General features: G+C 35.3%; 1 protein-coding gene across 4 annotated transcripts in view; it reads left to right on the top strand.

Moving 5' to 3' along the window:
• ANAPC10 (anaphase promoting complex subunit 10) overlaps nt 1–23,570 on the top strand; it is a 221,523-nt gene that overhangs the window by 31,140 nt on the left and 166,813 nt on the right. For all 4 annotated transcript variants that reach the window (XM_027597815.2, XM_027597814.2, XM_027597812.2 and 1 more), the window contains exon 4: nt 9,698–9,818. In XM_027597815.2, coding sequence (XP_027453616.1) covers nt 9,698–9,818 — 121 coding nt within the window. The remainder of the gene's footprint in view (nt 1–9,697; nt 9,819–23,570) is intronic.

Raw genomic sequence — 23,570 nt, 5'->3', positions numbered from 1 at the left:
CACCCATTTCTCGACTGGATTATATGTTTTTTGGATGTTGAGTTTGGTAAGTTCTTTATAGATTTTGGATACTAGCCCTTTATCTGATAAGACACTTGCAAATATCTTCTAGTAATCTGTAGGTTGTCTTTTAGTTTTGTTGACTGTTTCCTTTGCTGGGCAAAAGCTTTTTATCTTGATGAGGTCCTAGTTGTTCATTTTTGCTTTTTTTTCCCATGCCTTTGAAGATGTGTCTAGCAAGAAGTTGCTGTGGCCGAGGTCGAAGAGGTTGCTGCCTGTGTTCTCCTCTAGGATTTTAATGGATTCCTGTCTCACATTTAGGTCTTTCATTCATTTTGAGTTTATTCTTGTATATGGGTAAGAAAATGGTCCAGTTCATTCTTTTGCAGGTGGCTGTCCTGTTTTCCTAACACCATTTGTTGAAGAGACTTTTTTCCATTGGATATTCTTTCCTGTTTTGTTGAAGATTAGTTGACTATAGAGTTGAGGGTCCATTTCTGTGTTCTCTATTCTGTTCCATTGATCTTTGTGTCTGTTTTTGTGCCAGTACCATACTGTTGTGGTGATTACAACTTTGTGATACAGCTTGAAGTTCAGAATTATGATGCCACCAGCTTTAGTTTTCTTTTTCAACATTCCTTTGACTATTCAGGGTCTTTTCTGGTTCCATACAAATTTTAGGATTATTTGTTCTGCCTCTGTGAAAAATATTGATGGTATTTTGATAGGGATTGCATTGAATGTATCGATTGCTCTGGGTAACGTAGATATTTTAACAATATTTGTTCTTCTAATCCATGAGCATGGAAATTTTTTCCATTTCTTTGTGTCTTCCTCAATTTCTTTCATGAGTGTTCTATAGTTTTCAAAGTACAGATCTTTTACCTCTGATTAGGTATATTCCTAGGTATCTTATGGTTTTTGGTACGATTGTAAATGGGATTGATTCCTTGATTTCTCTTTCTTCTGTCTCATTAGTGTATAGAAATGCAACTGATTTCTGGGCATTGATTTTATATCCTGCCACTTTGCTGAATTCCTATATGAGTTTTAGCAATTTTGGGGTGGAGTCTTTTGGGTTTTCTACATAAAGTATCATGTCATCTGCGAAGAGCAAAAGTTTGACTTCTTTGCTGATTTGAATGCTTTTTTTTCTTTTTGTTGTCTGATTACTGAGGCTAGGACTTTTAGTACTATTTTGAACAACAGTGGTGAGTGTGGACATCCCTGTCGTGTGGACATCCCCATCCTGACCTTAGGGAAAAAGCTCTCAATCTTTTCTCACTGAGGAAGATATTCGCTGTGGGTTTTATATATATGGCTTTTATGATATTGACGTATGTTCCCTCTATCCCTATGCTGCAGAGAGTTTTAATCAAGAAAGGATGCTGTGTTTGTGAAATGATTTTTCTGCATCTATTGTGAGGATCATATGGTTCTTGTCCTTTCTTTTATTAATGTGGTGTATCACATTGATTTGCAGTTGTTGAACCACCCTTGCCTCCCAGGAATAAATCCCACTTGGTCGTGGTGAATAATCCTTTTAATGTACTGTTGGATCCTACTAGCTAGCATCTTGGTGAGAATTTTTACATCCATATTCATCAGGGATATTCATCTGTAATTCTCCTTTTTGGTGGGTCTTTTGTCTGGTTTTGGGATCATGGTAATGCTGGCCTCATAGAATGAGTTTGGAAGTTTTCTATATGCCAGATCTTCTTTATCCATTCATTAGTTGATGGACATTTGGGCTCTTTCCACAATAATTCTATTGTTGATATCAATTTAATTGCTCTTTACTATTAGCTTATTAAGTATGTGTCTTTATTTTAATGTTGTTTTAAAACGTTAGTGGTTCTAAGATTTACAATATGCATATTTAGCTTATCACAGTCTACCTTCAAATAATATTACATTTAACATATAATTCAAGAATCTTAAACTCTTTACTCTCATTTCCCCATTTTCCTTTATGCTGCTGTTGTATGTTCTTTATTTCTCCATTTCTTATAAAGCCCACAACATATTGCTTTAAACAGTTACCTTTAGAAAATTTTTTTATTTTTATTTTTTTAAAAAGATTTTATTTATTTGTCAGAGAGAGAGAGAGAGCACAAACAGGGGTAGTGGCAGGCAGAGGGAGAAGCAGGCTCCCCACTGAGCAAGAGCCCAATGCTGGACTTGATCCCAGGACCCTGGGATCATGACCTGAGCCAAAGGCAGATGCTTAACCGACTGAGCCACCCAGACGTCCCTTTAGAAAAATTTTTAAATGTGAAAAATGTTTTCTATTCACTTACATATTTATTATTTCCAGTACTCTTTATTACTTTTCATAGATTCACATTTCTATTTGGTATTTCCTTCCTTCTGAAGAACTTTCTTTAACATTACTCATTGTGCAAATTTTTTGGTGATCAATTCTCACAGCTTTTGCTTGTTTGAAAAGTCTCTATTTTGTCTTTATTTTACTTATTTTTTTTAAAGATTTATTTATTTTTGGAGAGAGAGAGAGTGCGTGCAAGTGGGGGGAGGGGCAGAGGAAGAGAGAGAGAGACTTTCCAGCAGACTTCCTGCTGAACGGGAACCGGACTTGGGCTTCGACCCAACAACCCCGAGATCATGACCTCAGCCAAAATCAAGAGTCAGATGCTTAACTGACTGAACTACCTAGGCACCCCTGTTTTGTCTTTATTTTTAAGATATATTTCATCGGGTACTGAATTCTAGGTTGTTTCTTTAACACTTTAAAGATGCTGTTCCATAATTGTTTCTAATAGGAAGTTTGTTGTCTGTCTTACCTTTGTTTCTCTGTATTTAATGTGTCTCCTCATCCTCCCCTGCTGCTTTTAAGATTTTTTTTATCACTATTTTTTTTTTAAGCAGTGTAATTATGACTTATCCTGTTGTGGATTTCTCTGTATTTATCCTTCTTGTAATTCATTGACCTTCATGAATCTGTGGATACTTTTCATTGAATTTGGAAAAATTTTGGCTATAATTCTTTCAAATGATTTCTATCTAACCCCCTTTTTTCCTGGGACTCCAATTACATGTTAGTCTGCTTTATACTGCCTCACAGATCACTGGTATTCTATTTATTTTAATGAGGGATGAGAGCTTTTTGTTTTCTGTGCTTAATTTTGGAGAGTTTCTTATATCATTATGTTCACAGTCTTCTGCAATGTTTAAACTGCTGTTAGTTCCATCCAGTGAATTTTTTATTTCAGATATTTTTTCATGTCTACAAATTCCATTTTTAAAAATATTTTTCATCAATCCACATTGTGCTCATGTTTTCTTTTAATTCTTTTAGCATCTTTATGACAGACTATATTTTCCAGTATGCTCACATTCTTTTCTTTTTTTTTAAAGATTTTATTTGAGAGAGAGCGCACATTAGAAAGCACCAGAGAGAACATGAGAGAGAGCATGAGTGGGGGGGTGGGGAACAGACGCAGAGGGAGAAGCAGATTCCGCATTGAGCAGGGAGCCCAATGATGTGGGGCTCGATCCTAGGACCCCAGGACCATGACCTGAGCCAAAGACAGATGCTTAACCAACTGGAGCCACCCACGTGCCCCACATTACTTTCTGTTGCACATGCCCTTCTACAACTTTGCTACTGCCTAATCAAGAGATGGCATCTATGTCTCCTCACTTGAAACTGGTCAGGCCCTTGTGGATCTGTTACCTGAGAATATGGATGTTATGACACTGTTATTTCTAAGCCTGGGTCATAAAAAGTATACAACTTCTACCTTGTTTTCTCTCTTTTATGTGATTCTCTCTCTGATACCTGTCTACCATTTTGTGAGAAAACCCACATCAAATGGAGAAGCCCATGAAGAAACGAACCAAAGGCCGAAGCCTTAGCTACTTAGCTCCCAGCCAATAACCAGCACCAACTTTCCAGCCATAGTAGTTAGTTGTCTTGGAAGTAGGTCTTTTAGATCTCAAGTCAAGTTGCCACACCTGATGCTATGTAGACTTTCCTTCTGAGCCCTGCCCAAATTCCAGATTCATAAACAAAATCATGATTATTTTTTAAGCCAAAAGTTTTGAATGATTTGCTGTATACCTGTAGGTATTTATATTTTCTCTCTTAATTCCTTATCTTTTCATTCTGTCACCTCTGTCTTTTCCGTATCTTTATTGACTGTTTTTTTCCTCATTGTGGGTCACATTTTTCTGATTCTTTGTAGTAATTTTTGATTGGATGCTGGATTTAGTAAATTTTGTTGAGTGCTATGTATTGTTTTGTTTTAAAAGAGGATTGGACTTTGTTCTGGCAGGCAGTTAAGTTACTTAAGAATCAACTTGATCTTTTTGAGGGTTGATCTCTTTACAGTGGGACTAGAGTAGCTTTTACTCTCTGGTGGGGTTCAGCAAACTTTTTTTGTAATAGGATAGATAGTAAATATTTTAGGCCTTGCAAACCTTATTTTAGGCTGTTGCAGCTGCTCAAATTTGTTATGCAAAGCAGCTGTAGACAGTAGGTAAATGAATGGGTGCTTCTTTGTTTAAATAAAACTTTATTTACAGGAATAAGTGGTGGGCCACATTTGGCCTGTGAGCACTGTTTTGCTGATCCCTGCTCTGGGGCAGGAGTTCTTTAACTTTTTTGGTTTTAGTACCACTTCAAACTTTTATCTAGGTCTCCAAAGATCTTTTGCTTATTTTTTATATATATCAGTATTTACCATATTAAAATTATAGCTGAAGAATTTTAGAGTCTTTATTCATCTAAAATTAAATAATGATTAACCTATTATATGCTTGGATAAATAACATTTTTTAATGAAAAATAACGGTTTCTTCCAAAACAAAAAATAGTGAGAATAATGTTATTGATTTACTTTTTTAGTGTGAATGTCTTTTGTGTCTGGCATAAGAGAGAACAGCTGGAGTCTTATATGTGCTTCTTCATTAAATCTTTTGCAACATCCCATTTCAGATAGCATTTGTAACACTCCATTGTGTACTCATAAGAGAATGATTCTGAAAAAGGCAAATAACATCTTGGTATTATTAGGAAGATAGTTGTGACCTTGGTGATCCCCCGAAAGGGTCTTGAAGTCCTCCACAGGTCCCCAGACCACACTTTAAGATCACTTATCTTGGGCAAGATTAGCCTCAAGTATGCTAAGGCTTGATCCTTCTGGGATCTCAAATGAATGTGCTAGATATTTGAGGAAGAATTTGTACTCTGCACTTTGGTTGTTGGGAACTCTAGTGATTCCCTACCCTTTGTGACCTCTGGGAATTGTTTAGCTTACTGCTTCCCAGTAATTGTTCCTTTCCCAGCAACTGCTGTTCTTTGCTTGTCTTTGTAGAGTTTCACCCTGTGCATGTACAGGACACAGTGCAGACTTTTGGAGTTTTTCCGTGGGATAGCTCCTTCCTCAACTTAGTGAGACTGAAAGATTCTCTTAGGCTGTGCCCTCCCTGCATTGCAGTCGAGATTGCCTTCAGTCAGAAAGTGCAGTTGTTCATTCATATCCATTCTCACAGGATTCTTAGTGGTGCCTGCTGATTGTTGTTTCATATGCATTGTCAGCATTTAGTTGTTTATGGTGGGGGGAGGGGCAAGTCCTGTAGCAGTTATTTCTTAGTGTGCAGACATCTCTGATTGTTTGGGTTTTGTTTTTAACCATATCTGTTGAAACAATTACACTGAGGTCTTATATGTCCTATTAAAACATGATATTTGTTGTCTTAGCCTTCAGTAAAAACTTTCATTTTAGTATTCTGTTCATGTTGATGAAAAATAACTTTTACACAAAGGGGACATTTTCCACCATTGTATGAGGAACAGAGAAGAATGTAATCATTTATTATATATGTAAACCATTTGTTTGCCTTTTGTTTTAGGCAAGTATGTGGGCTCTTTATGTCTCAGCCTCTTAGTAATAATGTATCTATCTAGCATGTTAACAGGAAATGATGAACAGAATATTATAACTACTTTGTTTTTTAGTTTTAAGTCTTGGACCTCAGGAGTTAGTAGGTACTCTTACATACGGTAGTCATAGAGACATAGATTCAAATTCTGGCTCTGTGCTCTACTAGATATGTAAATGAGACTGGTTGCTTACCCTGAATCTGAGTCCCTGTTTCCTTATCTGTAATATGGGCATGATAATGCTATATTAAATAGGAATGAGAACTTCTGGTAACAGAGCTGCTGCTGCTGCTGATTTTTGTGTGTGTGTGTGTGTGGTAATAGAGTGTCTAATAACAGTGCTTTAACCAAGGTGGAAATTTATTTTCTTTTTCTGTTCATATGAGAAGAACCTGGCAATTCAGGAGTGGTATGACAGCCCCACAGTATATGTATTGTGAACCTAGATTCCTTCTCTTTCCATTCTACCATTCTTAGCTCAGGAGTTATATCCTCAAGGTCACCTCCTAAGTCAAGGTACCTACTGGAATTCTACCTCTCATGTTCATATCCCAAGCAGCAGGAAGGAGTAGGTGAGGGAAGGTAAAAGGGGTATATCTTCCTTTAAAGAAATGTTACAAAATATGGCCATTTTATTCAAATCTTACTGGCCATAACTTAGTCATGTGGTTTTATCAGGCTTTAAGGGAAGCTAGGGAATATAGTCTTTTAGCAGGATATTATGAAGAAGGAAGGGAAAGGGACTGTTAGGTTGGCATCCAGGAGCATCTGTCACTATTGTCTTCTCTTGAAATTTCATGGGTTCCCAGTGAGTTGAGAAATTATCCAGGAGTCAGCAGGTGGAGACCAAAATATTACCCTTGTAAAACTGACAAAGCTGATTCTTGAGAAAGGGGCTTACATCTGTAGTTAAGTATGTTTCCTAATATTGAACCCTAGCATTAAACAGACTTGTCCATCCAGTCCATGAAAGTGCTAGGCCAGGTAGAGCCTGTCCCTATTAAATTTGTGGCATGAAGGAACAAAGTCAATGTGTGTGTCCTGTCAACAGCTCTTTCTCAGCAGAAAGGGAGGGTGGGTGAGGACTAGAGAGGCTGGGAGTGTTACTTATGTCATCAGAAATGGGAAAGTGTTACCCTTTCCCTTCTCCCTTCCTACGATACTTTATCCTAAGAGTTTAGCATGATGTTTGGCATTGAGTAAGCATTCAGTATATGGTGCTTATTATTATAATGATGATTCGAGCAATTTGAGTAGCCACCATGATGTCTCAGAATCTATGCATTTAATCTTCCCACATATGTTGCTGTTTGACGTGTAACATGGTTTCTGTGTAACATTTTTTTTTTTTTTTACTTCACCATGAGATAAAATTGGTAAATAGTTTTAAAAGGCTGTATAGGTACCTTTTAGAGTAACAGTTTTTAAACTTTTGGTGAGGTCGCAGTTTCATTTGCAAATGTAATGAAATTATGTAGATAGCATAAATTATACATATGCTTTCTGGGAATACATGGATCTTAAGAATTTATGGCAGATAAAATTTAATGAAGTACAAATACCTCCATATTACTGTAAACTGGTATCAATGACTGTTGAATAAGTACAATTAATTAACAGGAAGTTGAGAGTGGTTAAGATCATGTGAGGCAGATGGACAGACACATATTTCAACTCCAACTGTGCCCACCTACTAGTTATTATTAACCCGGGTGTTACTGTTTTTCTTGTTTTAAATCAGTAAAATGAAGGTGATAATAGCTTCTATATCCAAGGGAGAGGAGTAAATGAAATAATACATATAAAGCCTTACTTCTGGGCCAGAGTATCTACTTGCTCTTTTTTACTGTTGCTGTTGTTTTTATAGTCATTATTGTTGTTACCCTTCTTTGCCTTTCTGACCTCACTCTGATTATCTTGCAGGTTTCAGTGACTAAGTTATCTTGAATTTCATAACTCGGAGATAAAATTATTCTGAGCAAACAGCTTGGTCCTTTAGATCTGTTTTTGTTTAAAAAAGAAAAGCAAAAGTCCTCAAGAGTAATCTTCATGATCTTTGATCTCTCCATAATAAGAAAGAACTTTCACAGCCTGCTTCTGGCTCATCAGGGAAACGATCTTTTGTGTGCCCTTCAAAATTTCCCCTTCTTCCCTTGCTTCTTCTCATGTCTCCTTCCTGGCCTACCAGAAAGAGAAAGATGTCAGTTTGATACCTCTGGCCTCTTCTGAAAACCTGGTAAGGGTATTTATCCTGTCAGCAGTTCCTGGGTATTTAGTGTTTTACATCTTGATCTGTCTTTATTATTTGAGGAAAAGTCCTTAACTTTCCCCATTCCTTTCTGATGAATAGCTTGGGCTATAGAAGTTTGGTCCCCTCACTAAGAGCTACAGATCCCCTGCTGTTTTTATAGGTTGACTTTTGACACAGACTACTTCTGTTCAAGGAGCTCATTGTTATTAAGTTAGTGCCAGTTTATACCAGAACTTAACTTTTAAAGCACATTTAAATAGACTTCTTAATGGTTTCTTTCGGTTGATGTTTAAAATTGTCTAGTGGTTTTTTTTTTTTCCTAATGACCCAAATAGCACATGCTCAATGTAAGAAAGTATTCAGAAAATATATAAATCATGAAGGAAGCTCTCCCATAGTTCTACTCCACCGAACTAGTCACTTCTACTTTTTTTTATATGATTCTATCTATCTATATATAAATATATGTAACATATATACCTATACATACATATAGGTTTATATGCCTTTAAATTTTTTTTTGTTTTCCCCAAAATGCGATCCTTCTGTATGTATACTGTTTTGTATTCTGCTTTTTTCCCTATGTATGTGTGTGATTGTTTTAAATAGTTGTATAGGATTTCATAGAATAGATATAATTTACTTAGCTAATTCCCTATTGAGATGGATATTTAGGTTGTTTATGATTTTTTAGTAATTTAACTGAGGATGGTAAACATTTTTCTGCATCCATTTTTGAGTAGTTGTGTTTTTTTTTTTTTTTTAGTGCATTCTTAGAAGTTTAATTCATGTGTCAAAGGCTGTGTACCTACTAACTGGTTATGAAAGTAACTTTCTCTAATCAAATTTGGGTATTATCAGTCATTTTTAATATTTTTCAGTGTGATAAGAAAACTAATGTCTGAGTGTTTTAATTTCTATTTCTTTGATTTTAGAGATTAAACATATTTTCGTGATTTTTGGCCACTTGCATTTTCCTGAGATTAATTTTGTGTTATGTAGTCTTGCTAATCTTCCTAAAATATGTATATTTTAAAAACAGCAGAATTTTATTTCTTGTTTTAAGAGATTATATTTTAAAATTATAGTATTATATATGCTATAAATATACTTATATATTATAAAATTATATTACAAATGATTTTGTTTTTGCTGGACTTAATTTCTTACTTAGCTAGTTATTTTCAAGTATTGACATAGGAAATTAAATAATTAACTAGTAAAGAAAACCAAGCTTGTTAGAATAATTTATTTGTCTAAAATACAAATGGATTGGACTGAAATTATTAATGCTTATTTGCACTTTAAGGTACCTATTTTGGTTTAACTTTTTAATTTGCTCACATCTGGTTCTTGACCATGTTCTAGATAAGAGATGCCTATATAAATGTGTATCTGTATTTTTACTTGTTTACTTGTTAAAATGAAAGGAATTGGAAATTGTTGATTGAAGTACTCATTTTAGCAAACTGTGATCAGAAGATGCTTGGATATAATCCTTCCACATGATAAAGAACATGTTTTTATTTTATTGCTTTTAGAAGAAAAACAACAGTGAAGACATTATGTATTTATGCAGACTACAAATCTGATGAAAGCTATACTCCAAGCAAAATTTCAGTCAGAGTAGGAAATAATTTTCACAATCTTCAAGAAATTCGGGTATGTCTTTCACATTTTAAAAAATATGTTATCCTGTTACTCTTGCCCTTTAGAAAATAGTGACATTTGTAGACAGATTAAAATGTTAATACATAAAAGGAAAATTATTATTTAAGAAAACACTTTTAATTTTTTATATTTAAAAATTTTTTTGAATTCTGATTGTCATCTTAGTTTTTTTCCAGTGTTTTATTATGGAAATTTTCAGACATACAGAAAAGCTGAATTGTATAGTGAGCCCCAGTATACTCACCTCCTAGATTCTATAGTTATTAATGTTTTGCTATATTTGATTTATTATTATCTGTCCATCAATTCATCTAATTTTTATACTCATTTCAAAATAACTTGCAGATATTTGTATCTACCATCCCAAATACTTCAGCATAATATATGATAACTGGAGTTATGAATATTTGTTTCAGGTTTATTTTTTAAGGTATAATTTATATGCAGTTTCCACAAATCTTAAATATATTATTTGTGAATTTTCACAAATGCAAACATGTGTAACCCTGACTCCTATTAACATATAGAACATTTTCATTACCCCATAAAATTCCATTATATCCCTTCCCAATCAATCTCCATGTCTATCCTACTCTCAGAGGTGTTGTTCTAATTTTGTTTGCTTATTCATTCATCCATCTATTCATTCATTCATTCATTATATAGATCAGTTTTGCCTGTTCTAGCATGTCATATAAAGGAATCACAGATGGTGTAACTTGTTGTAAGGCTTCTTCCATTCAGCCTAATTTTTTGACAATCCATCCCTGTTGTTGCATGTAGCAGTACTTCATTTTTTTATATTCCTGACTTACACTCCATTGTTTGAATATACCCCAATTTATTTATCTGCTGTATAACTTTTTGAAGCTATTAGGATAATGCTTTTGTGACCTGAATGTTATTAGTCCCCAAATACTTACATTTCAGAGATATTTTCAATAAGTTTGAACTTTGTACTTGTAAAGTTCTGGCCCTTCACATTTTTTCTTGTCAGAAAGTCATTGAGCTCAAGTAATCATTAAAATCTTTTAAATTAGGTGATTCTGAGAGATCTGAGAAGCACCTGTGATTTTTGAAAGACTTCCAGCCAATTTGTGGCCTGGACTCTTATTTGACTTAGTGTTTATAAGACCCTGTCCCTACATTTATATTTCTTCCCTGAGTTAGTAATAAAATACTTAGTAAGAATCACATATACTTTCATTGTTTACTCATTAAATGCAGTGTTGTTTCCTTGTGAAATTTGTTTGTGTTGACAAATAAGAATAAGTAAGGACATTGTCGCCCACAGATATTTTGTTTTTTTGTTTTGTTTTTTCATCCTTTGAGGTAAGTTTGCAACTTTTTTGAGATGACCACCTGGTCTTATTCTAGTTATCTTCCTTTAATTTTCAGGGATGATCCTATACATTTTCTTGACTACTAATTTGTCTTTGAAAAATCATGCTAAGATATTCTTCTTTTAGTTTAAAAATATTTATTTTGTGTGGCCATACTGGTTAATATGTACTTTCCATGCTTGAATAAATTCATAAATAGATTAGTTCTTCATTTTCTTTGTAAGTTTCTTCATTTAACCCAGTGCTTTTTTCATTCAGAATATTTTAGATTCTTTTTATTATAATTACATTGAGCCTTTTGCTAGCTCTTTTAGTCATATGATACATTTAATCAGTGTTTAGCGCTTTAAGGACTTGAGATATACTTTGTTAAACATTTTGTATTTATCACATGATTGGGTTACTCATAGTGAGCAGCCTTTTGGGAGCAGAGCTGGCTTGTTTTGGTTTAAAATTAAAGGTTTATCTTATAATCCCTCAGGCAGGTTGAATTATATGTGACACCGAAAGTTTTGATCCAAGATGTGTGTGGCATATGTTCGAAATGTCCACTAGATGTCACTGTTGTCCTTTAATTGCTAGTCTCATAATCTAGTTAATAAGACCTTAAGTAGTTAGTCTTCGTTGTAACTCGTTTTTCTCAGAGTATATATATTCAAATATTCTTTGATGCATTTTGGGAAATGTACATATTCATACGTGATTTCTAGGTTTATGTACTAAATATATATTTTGTATTCTTTTATAAATTGGACAAAGTTGAAATGATATTTGGACCATTTCAGAATACTTTTAATCTAGTTTTTGCTTCTATTATATCATTTAAGTACTGAAACATTAGCCACATAGAATAAGGGCTTTTTTAGGTAGTCTCTTAATTTTATTCCAAGTATGTTTATATTTCTGTGTAGTGACCACATAGCCTCATGAGACCAGTAATACTAAATATTACCAGGTGATAATGTAAGTTGTTTTCCTGAAAAACTTAATGAACATACTGCTTTTCTGCCACAGTTCTCACTAAGGAACCATAATTTTTGGATTTTGCTTTAAAATATTAGTGCCGCCTTTGCAGCTCAGGATATAAAGTATACTTTATCTTTTAATTATACATCTTTCTATGTGATTTATTCTGTTTACCTTTTTTCTAAGTTAAAGAAATAATTTGATATTTTGTTTTTTAAGGGAAGATAAGCAGATCATGCTTTTATTTTCTTACATTACTCCTGTATAGGGATATAAATTGTTATTTTTTAAAAATCTTCTAACTCAGATACTAAGACAAATGATTAAAATAGTGTTAACTTTTATGAGGTTTTTAGAGCCATCGTTTCATTAGTTATAGGACTGATTTAACTGAATGGAAAATCCAACTAAATCTTTTTATATTTTTCCATGGAGGGTTGCCCACGGGAGGGTGTAGTGTGTATTGGAGTGTTTAATGGGTTTTCCTTTTTTACTAGAAATTATGAATTTGTTTACTTGAAACACTCTAAAAACCTATTTTCTGTCATTTTATTATTGATTTGAGTTGGTAACTTTACAAAAATTTAGTTCAGGACAAGAAAAGCTAATGGCTACCCCCTATCTATCAAAAAATTATTCTTTTTCTATCATATGTTTTCCTTCATTTCAGTTATAAAACACACTATTCTATCTTGATCTTTGTAACCTCTGTTGAAAAATCTCTAAGAAGAGATCAGTCCTTCCCTTTACTCTTCTAGAATGCATATTTCAATCTCTATACCTGAGGAGGGACTTATAATGGAAATAAAGTTTAGACTCTCTGCTTATATTATACTTACAAGATACTCAAACTAGGTTTCGTCAAATAGAATGCCTTTGATGCCAAAACTTCTCTTGAATAACGTCCTTGATAACATGATGAATTCATTTATGCCACTCATTCTACTTTTTTGTTTTTAAAATTGTCCATCCTATAGATACTGGGAACCAACAACCTAAGAACATTTCATGAGATGCTTGTGATTTATTGCTTCTACACAAACTACTTTTTAAAAAAAATTTTTTTTTTTTACACAAACTACTTCTATGTAGAAGTGAGAACTTAGCATTTCAGATTCTTTATGGCTTTATCTACTCAAAACACTTCATCTCAGTTGTGTTACTTTTGTGCAGGAAGTCATGTTCATCATATTGAGGAAGTTATTCAGCAGAAGTTTTCAAATAAAGATAAATGCTTTTAAAATTTTTATTTATCTATCTACCTATTTAGTTAGGCTTATTTTTTTCAAGTAGGTTCCATGCCCAGTGTGGGGCTTGAACTCACGACCTGGAGATTGAGAGTCCCAAGCTCTGTGGACTGAGTCAGTCAGGCCCCTGGCTTTTAAAATTTTTAAATCATTTGCCTTTAGCATTATGTTTTGGTTTAATGCTGTTTTTTTTCCTTTGCCCTCAGAAGGAAAAATATGTGCGAAGGAAATGTTTTGTCATTTAGCGTGAGAAACCAAAGAATAGTCTATCTTAGATGTAACCATTTTAACATCGTAGAAAACATCTCCAGCTAAAATTCAAGAAAACTTAAAGTCCTTTTCAGTTTGCCAACTAGTTATTTACCTCTTTAAAAACGATTATAGAAATTTTTGTACTTAAATATGAAACTAAAGTGATTTATTAGACGAAGAATGACAGCTCTCAAAATTATTTCTATACAGTTCTGTAAAAAACAACTTGTTAACTGAAGGTTAAGTAGATATTTTCAGCATATGTGAAAGTTGTCCTTTGATTCATTGTTAGCATTTTGCTTCGAAAATTTGTGACTGCAAAAGGATAGAATATTAATGGAGCACAAGATTGTGCACTTAAGTGAATTTTAAGCTTTGTTTTTGTCTTCAGATAATAAAACTGTTACCAAAAGATTTTTTTTTTTTTAAGAGGAAGCTTGAAACAAGTCTTCAGTGTTAAGAGAGTTGTAATGATATTTTCTTTTCTTCCATGTGGGCGAGCCTTTTGGCTCTCTTCCTTGTGTCTTGAATCAGTAGCATGGCTATGGGAGTCCATATTTGGTACTTTGACAAAAGTGGTTAAAAAGTCAGCCCTTCTGTTAGCATAACATTTACTATTATAATTTGAGTTCTGTTAATGTGTGTGGTAGAGTAAGAAGATGCAGACAAAGTCTCTAACTCTATCCAGCGATCTTAAAATCTACTTATATTTACTTTCTGATGAGGGGTCTGTTTTAAACAACTTGATATAAAGTGGAATGATTTAGGCGGTACCTATAAACATAAATTGGTTTGATAGGACAGTGTTTAATTTATTGAACCTTTGGAAAAAAATAGTTTTTGCTGAATTTAGCTAGTTTAAAAGAAAATGTTTTTAAAAATTAGTTTTTATAACTGACCCTGGGACATCTTTGAAATGAGTGTGGAATATTTTGTTGTGATACACATAATTTTTAGGCCAGAAATGTTATCCTCTCTTATCCCTCTCAAAAAGTAACATATGCAATTTTTAAAAAGTTATTCGTGATTATATACATTACTTATTTCCAAAATGGAGTTGAGATGACTATGCATTTGGGGTTATTTCCTTTTGAATCTAAAATGTTACATAGTGGAATATTATGTATATATTTTTAAAGATCTTATTTATTTTGAGAGAGAGAGAAAGCAGGGGAGGGACAGAGGCAGCGGGAGAGAGAGAATCTCAAGCTGACTCCACACTGATGTGGGGACCCATTCGGGGCTCGATCTCCCGACCCTGAGATCGTGACCAGAACCAAAACCAAGAGTGGGACGCTTAACTGACTGAGCCACCCAGGCGTCCCTATATATATTTTTAAGAGATTAATATTCTTTTATCTCTTGTTTTTTTTTGTTTGACCACAAAGACTGTAGAGGTATAATCTGGCATACCCGTTACAAGACAGACTCATGCTTTATTCAGTAGATATTTATTTATGAACTGCTAAGTGCCAGGCACTATGTTAGATACTGGGGATACAGTAAAGATAATCACTGTTTCTGCCCTTAAACACTTCATAGTTTGGTGGAAAAGACAGGCAAATAAATAAAAAATTACAATAGAGTCTAGTAAATACACGTGGCGCTGTGGGAACACAATGGAATATTAGGACTAAGCAATGTTTTAAAAACTTTTTCTAAAAGAAGTGATGGTTCAACTGAATCTTAAGGATAAATAGAAAGCCTCCTCAGGTGGGGGATCAAGTGGAGGCATTTTAGAGGGGGCACAGCATATATAAAGGTCTAGAAACAGGAGAGCATGGCATAGTGGCAGAACTGCAAGTAATTTAGTATTTTTGGAAGCTGGGTAGGTATGGAGGAGTGGCAAGAAAGCCTGAAGAAGTGTTTATTCATTCTACACATTTATTGTGATGGTAATGGTAATATGGCCTCTGTTCATAAGGAGTTCACATTCATTCGGGGAACAAATGTATAACTGTTACAGTGAAAATATATAGGCAAAAATCAGATTGTGCTTACTGTCAGACTTCTAAGGAGTTTAAACTTTAAATGAGGAGACATTGATAAAATTTAATCTTGGCAATGCTGGGGCTGGAGCAATGTGAAGACTGGGTAGGTAGTATCCAGGTGAAAATTATGAGGATTTAACCAAGGCCATGGGAATTGTATTCAAAAGAAAGGGATGTATTTGAAGTAGAATCAGCAGAGTTTGTGACTGTTTGTTACCTAGGGTATACTGGGAGTATGGGTGGGTGTTCAAGTAGGTGGGAGAGGGCATCTAGAATTCTTCTCATGTTTGGCATCTGGTTGTTAAGGAGGTGTACAGAGTTAAGGAACACTGGGGATGGAGAGAAAGGTTAAGCTAATGAGATTAGTTTTTGTCACTGATTTCTGGTATTTTTTCAGATGGAGGGCTTTTCAGGGGGTAGTCAGGTAATTGGATCTGAACCCGAGGGAAAAAGTCTAGGTTAGAGGTGTAGATTTGAGAATTATCAGTGTGTAAGTAGAAGCTTAGGTGTTTGTTCTGATTCATTCAGTGAACGTGTATAGTAGAAAAGAAGACTGCCAGGGCTGGAACTATGGAAATGCATGCCAGTATTCAAGGGCTGGGAAGAAAAAGATGATGCAATGAGAAAAAGCTGAGAGGAACTGCCAGTGATGAGAAGAAAATCAAGAGACAGTGTTGTCTCAGAAGCTGAGAATGGTCAGGAGTATCCAGTTAAATAGGGACTGAAAGCTTCCTGCCTAAGCCTGTGTTACATGTTTTAATAGGCAATTTATTTAATGCAATCCTGTACTAAGGTGGCTTCTGCAAGTAGTTTAATCACTCTTTGGAGCAATAGTTTCTGCATTTATAGATTGGAGACTAATGAAATTATTTAATAACAGGAATTTAGCTTCTCCTACTCTAGTATTTGGGCCAAGTAAGAAGATTCTGAAGGGGATTCTTGTTTTGTTTCATAATGCTTTGAATGGGAAGGTTTTATACTGTGGATGCACACAAACTTTGAAGTGGATGAGGTACTTTTTTTTTTTTTTAAAGATTTTATTTATTTATTTGAGAAAGAGAGAGCACATGAGATGGGGGAGGGTCAGAGGGAGAAGCAGACTCCCTGCCGAGCAGGGAGCCTGATGCGGGACTCGATCCCGGGACTCCAGGATCATGACCTGAGCCGAAGGCAGTCAACCAACTGAGCCACCCAGGCGCCCTGGATGAGGTACTTTTAAGAGCATTGTGCTGTAGAGTCGCTTTTCTCAAGTGCTGTTTTGCAGAGGTTATGGAAGAACTGCACTGTTTCTTGTAGGCAGAGTGATAGTAGTAACAGCCAAGGGCAAAGAAAACAAAAAACAAAATTAAAAACCCTTTATTTAATCGTATGGCAGGATACAATACAACAAAAATATGCACTTATGAAAATGAAAATGCTGTGGTTTCAGAGATACAGATTATCAACCCCTTTTATATAAGGAAAGCCTATTGAGTGAGCATGGCCAGCTGAACAGGGTAGGGGGAGGCACCTGGCTGAGAACTTAGCACAGTGTCAGAAACAGTAGACCTCTAATATAAAGTTGTCAAATAAATATACCAGAAGTCAGTCCCTACGCTTGCCACTGATCCATGCTTGTGTAGTTTGCTTCAAAAAAGATTATTTGGGCAAGCCTGATTCCTTCTCTCAAACATTAAAAAAATTTTTTGTAATTGTGATAAAAAACATAAAATTTACCATTTTCACATTTTTAAGTGTATAGTTCAATAGTATTAAGTGTATTCACATTGTTGCACAACAGATATCCAACATTTTTTTCATCTTGCAAAACTGAAAATCCTCATTTTTCCCTCACCTTAGCTGATAACCACCATTCTGCTGTCTGTTCCTATGTATTTGGCTACTTTAGATACCTCATTGTAAGTGGGCTCATACTCTTTGTCTTATTGTGACTGGCTTATTTCACTTAACACAATGTCATCAAGGTTCACCCAGGTTGTAGTAGGATATCTTCCCTTTTTAAGGCTAAATAATATTCTACATTATGTTCATCCATCCATCTGCTGATGGACCTTCCACAAGAGGTGTGAATAACGCTGTTATGAACATGAGTGTGCAAACATAAATATCTCTTTGAGACCCTGCTTTCAGTTCGTTTGGGTATACCCAGAAGTGGGATTGTGGAATGAGGTAATAGTTCTATTTATAATTTTTTGTTTTTTTTTCAGAAATATGACTCACAAGAAATAGGCAAGTTAGCAGCAAGACTTGATACAGAGAGATAGTGATATGGAGGGAGTGGGAAGGTGAAGGGCCATGTGCATTCTGACGTTTTAAAGTTAGAAGAGTAGAGACTATGAGATAGAGGAGGTAGGATGGTGTAGAATGAATAGAGTGGATGCAGGGACACAGATCGACCAGCAGAGAGAAGAATAGAGTTGAACGAATGACTGGTGCTCCCAGTGTTCTTCATTTGCTGACCTCTCTGGTACCTGGTTATTTACTTTCTCCAGGGTTCCCATGGGTATATAAACTTCTTAGTAAGCCCCCTTTCCCTGGAGAAACTTTTGAATGCAACTTTCTTTATTCTTGGCAACTAAAAATGGCCCTGATGAGAACAGAAGGAGCTGCAGCAAATTTTGCTGAAAACTGTCTGCTGAAAAATTTTAGCATAATTTTAAAGTGTATTTTAATTGAGGTCAGCCCACTCAGGACCTTCATTTTTTTTTTCTCAATCTCTTATTTTATGCATGGTGAATGAAGAATTAATAATCTCTAAAAATTAGAGGCCAGTAGCAGATTTTTGATAGGATCAGTGCTGTGTTTGGAAGAGAAGAAATCAGCACATGAATTTTGATTTAGATTGGATTGACTATCACAGAACTGTTTTTTGAGTCCTCTTGTTCACTGTTATTTGTGTTTGTCACCTCTGCTGTTTATTCAGCACTCTCAGCATGCATGTCACTGTGCTAAGCAGTCACCACTCACTATTTCATTCTGTCTCCAAAACTGAAGTGGTGATCAGATGTTGTTGTTATCCCTATTCAGGGAAAGTTGAGACTTAGGTTACATGGACCTTTTGCTATGTGGCTCACTCTAAATGTGAGAATGTTAGAGCTGAAAGAAACTTTAGAGGTAACCTATTTCATCAAAAACTTGGTGCTAAGCAGTCAGGCAGGTAATGTAACAGCAAGATTTCATGCCTTTATGCAAAGGGGGCAGCTTCTATGCAGTTTCAGCCTTTATTGCCACATGGGAATGTAGGTCCAGTATTACCAATCTTAAAATTTTTAAGGAGAAAGTGGAAATCTGGATCTGAGTGTGAAATTTCCCTATTTTTAAAATATGCTGGGCAAACAAGGTATGTCCACAGGCTGAATGTGGCTAAAGGACCACAGTTAGCAACTTCTAACAAAGTACAATCCCATTAATTTACAAATGAAACATAGAGGTGGAGTGAACTGCCCAATGTTCCACAGCAAGTCAGTGGTATAGCTGGGAATCAACATGCAATACATATTCCTTCCGTTTTTTTTCCTTAAAATCACATTAGATTATAAATTACCATAATATTTCCTTAAATTTTTCAGAATAATTGAAATGTGGAGCCGAGGAGATGAGCTAGTGACAGGGGATAGATTGACTGTAGAATTTTGAAATGTATTTAAAAATTATTTATTTCCTTGATATATTCTATTGCAAATTGATACTATAATGCCGATGCTTTTGGCATAAACATTTACAAATACTTGCTTTTCTTTCTGTTGATTGCTTTTGCTTAATGATTGTATAAAGAGCTTTAAACAGTGTAATTTGGAGCATAAAATTTCTAAGGAAAAAAGAAAAAAATCTCCAAACCTCTGAATAAAAGAGTGAGAATATTGGAGTGGAAACTGTGGGAATATAAGCCAATTGATTCTTCTCTGGTCATTTTACCTTCATAAGGGAGTTAAGAAAAATCATTCTAGGGTTTGCAGGTTTGGGGGGGTGGTGGGTGGTTTTTTCTCTTGTTTTTGCAGTTATAGTTGATGGTCGAAAACAGAAACAGTAGCTCAGCAATCTCAGCAACATTTTCAGAATAAATCGTCTACTTTGTAATTAGCTTAGAATGATAATTAGCTAATTGAATGGTCCACAGCTAGTCTTGATCTTGGTGCGTAATTAAGTAGGACAGAGGCACTAGGCAGAGGAGATCCCCAAGGAACTCTGATGAGAAAAGATCTAGATTCAGACTAAGTGGTACCATAACTTTAAGACAGTAGTAGGGAAATTGTCCAGATAATATGTTAGCTCAATTTTTATTGAGCCTAGAGTCTTTTATCTCGTTCCAAATTAATATGGTGTTTACTAAGTAGCTGTGTAAATTTTCTGTTACTTATTTTTGATAATGAAGAGTGTAAGTTCTTGCTGTGGGGGGATGCCTGGGTGATTCAGTTGGTTAGGGGTCCAACTCTTGTTTTCTGCTCGGGACATGATTTCGGGGTTATGAGATTGAGCCCCACATCAGGCTCCCCACTCAGTGGGGAGTCTTGCTTGAGATTCTCTCTCTCCCTCTCCTCCTCCCTGCTGCACGTGCTCTCTTTCTCTCTCCAGATTAATTAATAAACCTTAAAATAAGTTCTTGCTCTAGGTCCTATATATACCATAGGGTCCCATTCTTGGTCACCAGAAAAATAAAATTATCACATGGTGACAGGTACCTCAGGTTGAAAATAGGTAATATCAAGAGAATGAGAAGACAAGCTACAGACTGGGAGAAAATATTTGCAAAAGACACATCTGATAAAAGACTTATCTAAAATATACAAGATACTTTTAAAACTCAACAATAAGAAAGCAAACAAGAGGCCAAAACCCTTAATAGACATCTCACCGAAGAAGATTTGCCAATGGCAAATAAGCATATGAAAATATGCTTCACATCATGCAAATTGAAACGAGATACCACTACAAACCTATTAGAATGGCCCAAATCCAGAACACTTACCATGCCCAATGCTGGCAAGGATAGGGAGCACCATGGGCTCTCCTTCATTGCTGGTAAGAATAGAAAATGGTACAGCCACTTTGGAAGACAGTTTGGTGGTTTCTTACATGACTAAACATCCTAGCCATATGAGTCAGCAGTAGTACTCCTTGGTATTTATTTAAAGGAGTTGAAAACTTATATCCACCCCGAATCCTGCACATGGATGTTTATAGAGCTTTACTAATTATTGCGAAAACTTGGAGGCAACCAGGATGTCCTTCAGTAAGTGAATAGATTAATAAGCTGTGGTACATCCAGACAATGGAATGTTAGCGCAAAAAAGAAATGATCTGTCAAGCCATGAAAAGACATGGAGGAGAATTAAATGCATATTGCTAAGTGAAAGAAACCAATCTGAAAAGGCTGTTTATATAATTCCAACTATGTGGAATTATTTGTATAATTTCAACTATGTGACATTCTGGAAAAGGCAAAACTATGGAGACAGTAGGAAGATTAGGAGCTAGGAGTTGGGGGTGGTAGAAGAGATTAATAGAGCACAGTGGATTTTTAGGGCACTGAAAATACTCTGTAGGATACTATAATGATGGATATATGTCATTATACATTTGTCCAAGCCCATAGACTGCACACCAAGAGTGAACCCTAATGTTGATAAATGAGGGAAGCTCTGCATGTGGTGGTGGGGGGCCAGGAGGCATATGAGAAATCTCTGTACCTTCCTCTCAATTTTGCTATGTATCAAACTGCTCTAAAAATTGTCTTTTTCTAAAAAAAAAAAAAAAAAAACTCTCTATCTCCTTTCCCACCTCTCAGGGAAACAAGTTTTCATAGGATTTGACTGGCATGTTGAACTCATCTGAAATAATTATAACATGCTGGCAACTTCTGTTTTCGCTACTTCTTCCCTAAGACTACGTACTTGCTGCAAAGCAAATGAGATTTTATAAAAATGAGTACCCTAATATTTTTTCTATAGGAAAACATCTCCAATTTTATAATAGAAATTAATAAAATAATTACAACAAACTTAGAGCCCATTACTATTAAAATGCCATTTTAGTGTATTATGTATCTACTTTATTTAGAAAGCAACTTTGAAAATACACATTCTAATTCTGTAAAATGTTTAGACTAAACAGGGTTATTTTACTCTAATTTTAAAAGAAGAATCCCTGTTAACATAAGCTTAAATTCTTTAACTTAACTGAATTTCAGTTTTATATGAGTTGACCTAAGTATTCAGATTCAGTAAACTCCTCTGACGTTGAGGAAAAGGTACTCTGATTATTTAGTAGTAGTGTGTTTAGAGTGTGTTTTTGCTTTTTCTCTCATTTAACTTAATTGTAGTGAATCTAGCCAATCAAAAATGTTGTTTACATAGTTTGTCTCTTTTTATAATAGTCATATACAGTAATAACTGTGGCCTTTGACTTATTCCTCTAATTGCTGTTTCTTTGAGATTCATGAGAAAAATGAATAGCCCTTTATTTTTTTATTTTTAATTTTTTTAAAGGTTTTATTTATTTATTTGTCAGAGAGAGTGGGCACAAGCAGGGGGAGCGGCAGGCAGGGGGAGAAGCAGACTCCCTGCTGAGCAAGGAGCCCGATGCGGGATTTGATCCCAGGACTCTGGGATCGTGACCTGAGCTGAAGGCAGATGCTTAACCGACTGAGCCACCCAGGTGTCCTATGAATAGCCCTTTTAAAAAATACTGCATCTGGGGCGCCTGGGTGGCTCAGTTGGTTGGGCGACTGCCTTCGGCTCAGGTCATGATCCTGGAGTCCTGGGATCGAGTCCCGCATCGGGTTCCCTGCTCGGCAGGGAGTCTGCTTCTCCCTCTGACCCTCTTCCCTCTCGTGCTCTCTATCTCTCATTCTCTCTCTCTCAAATAAATAAATAAAATCTTTAAAAAAAAAAAATACTGCATCTGTTTTCATTGTCCACTAAGTATACTCATTTTAGATATAATTGCTAAAACCGCAAAACTTAATCTGAAAGTTTTATTTTCCTATGTTTTATGAATTACAGTTAAGAGGTGTTACACACAAAACTTGCGTAAGGAATGACTTTGATGCCAGTAGTTTTAAAAGCTTATTCTTAGATCTCCAGACTGTTCTTCCAAGGGTTGAATTTCCCTTTTTTTTTCCTTTTTCTTTTTAACTGGGAGCTGCTTGAAAGACATGCATCTTCCTTGGTTATTTTAAATATTATATTTTGGCTATATTATTTTGTAAAATTGCTTTTAAAGAAGTTCTCTTTAGTAGCATTCCATAGGCCTACATTGAGACATATAGGAAATTATAAAAGCTGTTATTGTAATTCTGTTAGGAATATTGTTGAGGTTGTAGTCCACTATATCACAAAGTGGTCTGTAAAAATATCCTTCCAATCTGGATTCGGGAAAGAGCATTTTGGTTATTATAACACGCACGCGTGCGCGTGCGCGCGCGCGCACACACACACACACACACACACACACACACACACACTTCCTCAAGACCTTTCAGCTTCAGGACTTTGGTAAATATAAAAAACCTGTTGTGAGGGGGCAGTGGTTGGGTGGGAGGGGTATGGCAACTCTGTTAGTCACCAATAGATGGTATTAGCAGTTGTTTCTGTAGTTAAAAATTTGCACATGTGATTAAATGGACTTAATGATAGCTCTTTGGTTACTAAACTGTTTATAAGTACAAGAACCTCTGTACTGTGTCAGAACCAATAATGATATCCACTTTGCTTTGACTGCCAGGAACCGTGGAGCTGAATTTGTGACCTACTTAATAATTGTGTATGTATTTTTGTGCGGTAATCTTATCCTTCTGTCATTTGTTAAGTAATTTTATGGAATATTTCTTTTTCTTCTTTGTTTTTAGTTTTTATTTAATTTCCAGCTAACATACAGCATTATATTAGTTTCAGGTGTACAGTGTTGTGATTCAACACTTCCATATATCACCTGGTGCTCATCATA

This window comes from Zalophus californianus, chromosome 2 (assembly GCF_009762305.2).
Source record: "Zalophus californianus isolate mZalCal1 chromosome 2, mZalCal1.pri.v2, whole genome shotgun sequence".
Lineage (NCBI taxonomy): Eukaryota > Metazoa > Chordata > Mammalia > Carnivora > Otariidae > Zalophus > Zalophus californianus.
This window is presented reverse-complemented; position numbering and strand designations above follow the sequence as displayed.